We start from the raw sequence: 9,038 nt of genomic DNA on the forward strand, positions 1-9,038 counted from the left end.
TGTAGAAATAGGCGCTAAAAGGATCGTAAATTCGGCCGTGACGTATATACGCATGTACGAAATGCGAAGAGATTATAGGGAGAAAAATACAGGACACATTTTCAACCCCTTTTAGCCAGTGCATCATAAAGATTACAGCCGAATAATAATTGATAAAATCATCGCAATCCCGTTGAAGTTTGAGGAAACAATAGGCGCAAAAAGAATCATGATTTTTGGCCGTGTCGTATATCTTTTAAGAACGCATTTACGGAATGCGAAGAGATTATGGGGAGAAAAATAAAGTACGCATTTTCAACCATTCTAGCTGGTGCGTGCATCGCAAAAGATTACATCCGAAGTGATTTACTAGTATGAAATCGTCACAATCCCGCTGACATCTGAGGTAGAAATAGGCGCAAAAAAGTATCATGAATTCGGCCGTGTGGTACATCTTTTAAGAACGCACTTACGAAATTCGAAGAGTTTATCGGGAAAAAATAAAGGACGCATTTTCAACCCCTTTTGGCGCGTGCTTCGTAAAATATTACAGCCGAAGTAATTTATGAAATCGTCACAATCCCGCTAATATTTGAGGTGGAAATGGGCGCAAAAAGGATTGTGAATTCGGCCCTGCATGTCGTGTTCCTTTCAAGAACGCATGCACAAATGCGAAGAGATTATCGGGAGAAAAATAAAGAACCCCTTGTATCGCGTGCATCAGAAAATATCACAACTAAAATAACTCATTAAAGCATCGCAATCCAACTGACCACCAAGAGCAGGTTACGCAGCAAGTTCGTGCGCCGATGTTTAGAAAAAGTCGCAAACGCATTTGATACAATCTGATTTTGTTCATTATCATTTTACACTAATTCACAAACAAACATTCTAATTTTTTCCTGTCTTTATTTTTAAATTTCTTGTGCAATAAATAATGCAAGTTTAAAAAAAATACTAATCTGTAAAATGTACATGGGGGGGGGGTACATCCATAAAAAAACAAGAAAATAAGTTTGCAAGTCATTTAATGTTTTTTAAAATGTTGTCGTTGTTGACCGGTAAATTTTCTGTTCGGACCTGTAAAAAATGGTAAAACGGGGCATTTACCGGTCCGACAGAGACAGGTCGGACCGGCAGAAAAAAATGGGTTAGTGTGCAGCCCTTCACAAGATGGCTACTTTTGCAGCATCCGTTACCAGCTGTCATGGCACCAAAACTGTTTGGAGTTCAGTTGCCAGCATCTCACTGGAAGGTACTTTTTTTTTGGAGCTGTTTGCAAAATTTAACAAAAATGAACGTTATAAGTGTTTGTCAGTGAGTGTTTCTGCCTCGCGTACCGGGCCCTATTATAGCAAGACGTAAATTTGAATGAATCTCTTGGAGTTTTGAGTGCATTGACATGGAAAAAAGGGTACCCTGATATTTAAAAAAAAAAAAAAAAAAAAAAAAAAAAAAACGACCTACCGACCCTCTTGGGTTTTGGCAATTAAGGGCAAACAAGCAATTTTTTTTTTTTGGCCTTATGATTGAAGTGATGACAGTTTTATTCAAACTTTTGTTTGAGTCCATGCCCCACTAACCTCCCCAGATCAAGATTAAAACAATGCCTTTCATTTTAGCTTTTTCTTCTCGCAATAATCCAATTTTTAAATCTCTTTTTTTTTGTTTGTTACTTTGCTTCTGTTGATGCCCCTTAAAAGGCTTTTTGTTTTCTGAATATTATAATTATATCTGTGTACGCTCAAAACTTTGCATGCAGACTGGAGAATGAAAGGTAGCATAATGCAGAAATGAATCATATTTTTTTTTTCTTTTTTTAAATGCCAGAAAATGCCTGCTGGCTTTCTGCAAATGGCGAGCAAAATAATTCAATAGGCATTTGGTAGTAATAATGCTTCTTAACCTGCCAAAGGCTAGCCCAGACTTTCCCCAGCATTGGGTCTGTTATGACAAAAATAAGTGGTTTTCAGTGAGCTAAACCAGATGATCCTTTACTAACCTCTCAGCACCCAGAGGGATCACACAATGCTAAATCTCTATCAAAAAGAAAAAGAAAGAAAGAAAAGAAAAGAAAGACTGTAGCTTATCGCCACTCTTGCATTGATGTAGACAAATTTACCATGATATCATACAAATGAAACATATAATGAAGATTAAACCTACAATTGTAAATGAATGTGGGATGAGATTAAAATGATGTAAACACATTTCCTTATCCCCCTAACCATACACACCATACACATGAGGGTTGCTGCCATTGATGTGATTTTTTAATAGGGTGGCTTTGGGCTGTATACATGCTAAAAAGTCAAGAGAGAGAAAATATTCCCATTCAGTTATGATATTACCATGTGGAATGACATGAGATTGCAGTCCTTTTATTATTATTATTAGATGGGCAATATTTATGACAGCAAAAGTGTTCATTTTTTCGTTCTTTTTTTCTCTCTCTCTTTTTTTTTTTATTGATTGTATCCATATGTGAGATTGTGGCCTTACTTATTTCATTATGTGTATATATATGTCAGTGTGCATAATTATTTTCAAAAAGTACTATATTTTCAAGCAGCTTCTAATCGGACCAAAAGAAGTATGATGTGATATGATAGGCATGGTATGTAACGTATGGGTATGGAAAGACAGGAACCAATGATTCATGACTCGTAGAATGGCCATGTGAAATTTTTAATCATAGCTTCAAAGAAAGTATTGAGTAAAGGACATGGTGATCATTACCATTCATGGAAAGTCCAAAGGTATATATTGTTTGGATTTTTTTTTTTTTTTTTTTTTTTTTTTTTTTTTTTTTTTTTTTGGGGGGGGGGGGGGGGGGTGTGACCCCACTTTGGATGTGCTGGTCCCAGTAGGCTGGTATGTGTACAGCAAGCCAGTCAGAACTACACGAAACCAGTCCAACAACCCAGTTGAAGTCAGCAGGGAAGAGGTCTTTATTGTGATATATATGTCCAATTTATGTGCCTACATTTTATACCATTAATCACTGTTAGTACTCAAACCATGATTAAAACAAAATACAAACAAAAGTTTTAATGTCTTGTCATGTCAACTGTAAAGAGGAAAAACCTGTTGCTGCTTACGGTACATACCTATTTGACTTGTGAATTTCATTTCAATTAAAGGACACTATTGGTCCAGTGTTATCCACTTGCCATTGTGAGGCTGGTGGAAGGTGTGCAAAACCTACGTGGATTTAGAATCATGTACAGAACAGGTTCTAATATGGAAAGTGAGATCACCCACAAACACTGACAGCCTTCTCACCTAGATATTTTTCTCATTTATACAAGCTGAGCCAGATTTTTTTTTTTTTTTTTTAAGCTCCCATGAATAGAATATACCAAAGGCTTCTATGTTTTGGGTCAAAGTCATGCTCAAAACGGTTTGTTTTTGGACAAATGCAGATTCCTGATCTAGCATTTGATGAAAGATTATTGTAATAAAAGAGTTATTTTGTCAAATGAAGAGACAACCCACAAACATTGTGCTTAACTGTCTACTCAGCATCAGATAATTAAAAGATAAGGTCCATTTTGTTGATAAGTATTAGCTGCCGGAGTAGACAAGTCAAACAAACATCAATATATTTTGTGATACTGTGGAAGAAATGCCATATGTCGTGAATTTGAAGCAGCCATACAGCCATACAGCCATACATTTGATACAGTCATACGTAATAAAGAAACAAATACAACTTTATGCAGTTAGTTTATTCTACTGTCTACTTGTGAACCAAATAACATTTGAATGTTATGTAAGTAAAACATGTATGTAGCATTTAACACTGGGGGTTAAAAAGTTGAGTGAGCTAGATTTTAATTATCTCACCTTTTGTGCAAGAGGAAGCCAAAAAAAAAAAAAGATAAAAAATTGGGCTACATACATTTCTATAGCACTTTTTGTCATTTCAACATGTGCTATGTATGATTGTGAAAGACTCTTTATCCCAAAGTTGAAGGTCAAAGCAGCTTGGTTGAGGTTCTTTTCTCTTCTTTTTTGCATACTTTTGTATTAACTGCATGTTGTAATATCTAATATCTCTATCTGTTTCATAAGTTTTCTTTAATTACTTTTTTTTTTTATACTTTGAACATTTGTGTGGAATGGAATACCGGTTTGATGTGTCTCCTATTGCAGGGCTTTCTTTACTGTCCTGTGAATCTATATCTTTTCTTATTTCATACCTTACCAGTTTGAAGACATTTGCAGGAATGAGTAGAGATTTCCTTGCTTTTGATTTCATTGATGGTTCCTTCCAACTGTTTCCCTTTTCTTCAATTTTTCTTTTTAGCAGCATGGCATTGTGATCTTATTTTATTTTTTGTTTCCTTTCTTTTATGGGAATTGAAATATTTCAGAAGAGAAGAAAGCCATCAGCAGTACTGTAAAAGCTGTGTGTGTGTAATCTGTCTATATTATCATATATGATGAGTGTGCTGAGTGTTTTACACCTCTCTCTATTACGCTTAGAACTTTTAATGCTTGACATGGATAATACATAATTGATAGGAAAGGGAAGAAGAGAAGTGGGGTTGCAGAGATGTGATGTGTCAAAATTAGTTGCAATGCTCAATGAATGTAAACTGGATGTCTACCATGCCAATTTAAAGTTTTTTTGTTTGTTTGTTTTTTTCTAGTCCATGTGAACTGAAATGCAATGTACATTAATACACGACATTGGCCCATCACTGTATTATGGATGTTGGTAAAAAAAATAGAATATTTTGCCCATTAGATTATTTGCCTTATGCCCAACTTTGATTGCAAATATTCAGTACATCTGCTTTGCATTTACTGTACATGTGAACAACAAATTCAAATAGTGTAATATACCACCAATATTGGACAGACTGGAAATTGTGAGTTAAGATTGCCCTTTCCAGTTGTGTGGCAGGGGCGGTGCTTATGAAAGCTGGAGGTCAAAGCAATTGAGCCCTGTTGCGATGCCTACTCCCCTATCGGTGGTACCTAGCCAATCACCATGAACTACTGGGTTTCAGCCCTCATTGTCTGTACCAACAACGTCATTGGGACATATCATTCCTCACACTGTTTACCATACTTGCAAGTCTGGTACACAGCTATCATTCTGTCTATTCTCACATCCCTCACTCCTCCCCCCCCCCCCCCCCCCCCACAGACTGTCACTGTCGAAATACAGCATTTCCAGACAGTGTATCATTGAAGGGAGGTCGAAATTCCCCTAGGACATACATACGTGTACACATGAAGTGTTGGCTGTTTTCAAAACAAAGTTGTTGATTTCCCAGCCATTGGTTTTGCAATCTGCTTCTTCCAGCTCTACTGACCACTTTGACATAGCCTTTAACAATTTCAGATATGCGTGCAGTTTTGTTTCTTAATTCTGACAGTGAATACTCATGTTTGCAACCAAAAAAATAAATGTAAAAAATAAAGCGCTAATGCATATTATATCTTGAACAGCCTAAGCAGTCAAATATGCATGCAGTGATATTTCTGAATGCTCACTTATTTCAAAGGAAAAATATTGTACATTAAAACCTAGGATAGAGAAGTGCAAAGCCATGGCAAGAAAAGAGCACACAACATCCAAAACCAATGGTTTATACTCAATGTGCCATGGTTTTACAAGACTGCAGTCATCACGTTTTCACACAACAGTCAAGAAATTGACACATTCTCTGACGGGATAAAACTAATGGATAGGGGGATGGATGTATCGGGGAAGATGTATTGTGGTTAGTCTTGGGCTTCTGGCAATGTGTGTTGTAGAGGGAAACGAAAAGGATCGGAATTGACTAACTACTTTTGGTTTGTCCTTCTCTTTTGTTCTGTTCATTTCCATCAGCTGTCCAGTGCCAGACCTCTCAGGAAGGACATGAAGAAAGCCAACCATGTTCCTATGCAGAGACCGATAAGAGCCAGGACTATGCATGTTATGAGTGAGTGTCCCTTTAACCCAATCAACTCCCTTCCCCTCCCCCCAAACAAGATCATCAATAGCAGTAAAATTTTAATCTAATGCTTCCAGGAGGTCAAAAGAAAGGGATACGATTAAAGGACAGATTGCTTTTGTGGATGAATTTGACAAAATTCAGAGCTATAGTGTTGCAAATATTTGTAACAATGTTACTGATACTGGGAAAGCTATGACAGCTTGAATGTCTGTAGATTAATCTAACATGGTGTAGTTTAGCGACTTCATTTAGGTAGCTCTTTTGACCAATCCACCAGGACATTGCATATGCAACAACTTTGCTCATTTGCTGTGCATAAAATTGTTTTATAATAACCATTTTTTTATACCAATGTGTAAACAGTTACCAACATCCTGACACCTTTAAACGCCTGCCTTTGAGGTAGTTATAATTCTCCATTAGATCAATGCATGGGCTGTCCTGTTCCTATAAGAATTGGGTTAAGATTCGCAAATGGTAAAACATCCATGATAGTCATATGACGAGCCATTTTCTAATGATATCTTTTCAACAATTCATTGATATTGCAGTGCTAGTGTGCTGGCCTGGGACACTGATTGGTTGGGTAAAGTTTTGTCTTTAGTTTTGCCAATATTTTTATTTTGTGTGTGTGTGTGTGTGTGTGTGTGTGTGTGTTATATTTGCCATCTAGAGCTTGTTCTCAAAATTTGTAAATATGAAACCACAGAAAAAAATATTAGTGTTTACAGTATGTCATTACAGTATGTCATTGTGTTTGTTGATGCACTCAAGTTTTGGTCTGTTTGTGTACCCCCCCCCCCCCCCAGACACCTCCTCCTCCACCTCATCACTCCAGTCTTCGGACGGGGACAACGATGCGCCCCCAAAGCTGCCCCCAAAGCAATCCAGTGGAGACTTCACTCAAGTTGAGGTTATTGACCACAATAACCCACCTCCCAAACCAGCGGGCTTCCCAATCGCTCTCAGCTCCCACAGAGATAAGGTGAGGATTGAAATAAATCTACATAAAATTAATTAACATAAAATTTGAATGTGGAATAAATTTCCCACTTTCTGTAATGTAGCTTTAAAATTGTTAATATTGTTGTCAATTTATGGCAATGTTGGCCATTTTCTTCTTCTTCTTTTTTTTTTTTTTTTAGGAGCAAGCTCCACCTCCTCTACCAGTGAAAGGATCATCCAGTACCACGCCACCAACAAGCAGAAAAAACCCACAGCCCTCGGAGCAAGCACAAGACGCCTTCACTAATGAACCACCTGAGAAGCCATGACAGAGATTTCAGGCCTAGTCTCAAGATGGTTTTTTTTTTTTTTTTTCTTTTTTACACTCACTCTGGAGTTGCACTCCTGTTGGTTTAAGTTCTCCGTTTACTGTGTTTGTTAGCCTCTACCACCAAAGGCTGGTCAGAATCGATGCTGCTTTCCCTTGATGGACATTTGTGTTTATACTGATTGTCGCAGGAATCCCATTGAAGGAGGAAAATTTTCATTTCATTCACCAGTTAGAAAAGCCTTCTTTCTGTAAGGTGAGTTACATCTGAAGAAAACTGTATGTTTAGACCTGGTAGTCAATTGGGAAGCTCCTGCAAGTCTGGAGTTAGTGTGCTGGTGTTATTGAAATATTACTATTAAACAGTTTTAGTCTGTACCATTGTCAACCCAGTTACCCCTGCAGATTTGGAAACCTTATGCCTCTATTTGGTCACTACAACCATTATTATTTGTGATTGTCAGCAAGATTTAAATGGGATAAGTTGCCCTCCTTCCTTGCCTCAGTTATCGAAATGTGCAGTCACTGACTCCAAGAACACACATGCTTTTTGATATACCAGCCTCGGAAGTAAGCATATTGCAGGGTTTCATCATTACTTTTAAAGTACAGGTAGATGTAGCTTTACCCTTCCGTGAAATTCTGTGCCTGCTTTTAGGAAGTTTCACAAGTATTGGTGCAATCTATATTTTTATTGCATGCATACCGACATGTTTGTCAGCTTTTTTTGGAGAGGTTTCTTATTGGTTCCCTCCTGGAGGCTGATACAAAGCATGCATCACGTCACAGGACTTGATACTTATTGCTTCTCATCCCAACTGTTTCGTGATGGGTTGATTTAAGAACATGTTTTGTATGCAGGTGATGCAATACTGCTTCAACAATTGTAGTTTGAACAAGGCTCCATGTGAAAGAATTGCCTCTGACCGTGGTGTATGAAATGGAAGTAGCAGCCTTGATTTGCAAGCTCTCCTTGTCCTCTGGATGCTGTTTGCCTAGACCGGCATCTCTATCCAGAGGACGTGTCAGTTCTGAGACAGAACTCTCATGCCGACTCAAGACACAAAATCAAATTTTATTTGTTACTTAGATTATTAAATATCTTTCCTGTTTGATCGACATCACACTGAAGCAAGGCATATTACAGATACAATTAATGTCTTGGTGGTTTACTGTTGCCCCTTTGTACAGCAGTGTATGGACATGTTGGCTGTGTTCAACACAACAGTTCTCACAAAAAACAGTTTGATGAGAATGAACTTAATGTTTCATAAATTTCATGACTGACCGTTTGAAGTTTCTCCCAGTCACTCCCACCCTACCCTTCCATACAACAATGCTGTGAGAAATTTATGATCTGTTGTGCAATTGTCAGGAGAGAAGGAAAGAGTCATCTGCTTCGTATGGTTGAGGTGAAGAAGAAAAAGTAAACACAGGCACACAGACCAAAGTTCATTGCTGCCAAAGTCACAGAATAGATGCCAACATTGTGCCAATATCCATTGCAAAACTGTTCTGAATCAGCGGTTTAAAGGTGCGTCTGCACACGATAGTAAATTGGTTAATATCATTACATTGTAGGAATATTCCATCGGTTCCTATGCAATAGAAAAAACAAACAACATCCATTATTTTTTATTTTACATACATGATACTGTATGTTATCTACCTAATCAGTTTACTTTATCGACTATGAATGTCATATTGTATAATTTACCTGTAATGGCAGCCAGTAGTAGTGGAAATGAGATTTGATACAGCACAATTTTTGATAAGTAGTGTATGTTTTTTTGCCAGAATGATTGAATCACACATAAAGAACGATA

At 37.5% G+C, this 9,038-nt stretch overlaps 1 protein-coding gene across 1 annotated transcript in view; it reads left to right on the forward strand.

Moving 5' to 3' along the window:
• The window catches only part of LOC140241716 (dedicator of cytokinesis protein 1-like), a 157,378-nt gene extending 150,165 nt beyond the window's left edge, over positions 1–7,213 (forward strand). The window contains 3 exon segments of the mRNA XM_072321466.1: positions 5,831–5,924; positions 6,749–6,924; positions 7,085–7,213. Coding sequence (XP_072177567.1) covers positions 5,831–5,924; positions 6,749–6,924; positions 7,085–7,213 — 399 coding nt within the window.
• Positions 7,214–9,038: the final 1,825 nt, after the last annotated feature.

The sequence above is a fragment of the Diadema setosum genome, chromosome 18 (genome assembly GCF_964275005.1).
Source record: "Diadema setosum chromosome 18, eeDiaSeto1, whole genome shotgun sequence".
NCBI classification, from domain to species: domain Eukaryota; kingdom Metazoa; phylum Echinodermata; class Echinoidea; order Diadematoida; family Diadematidae; genus Diadema; species Diadema setosum.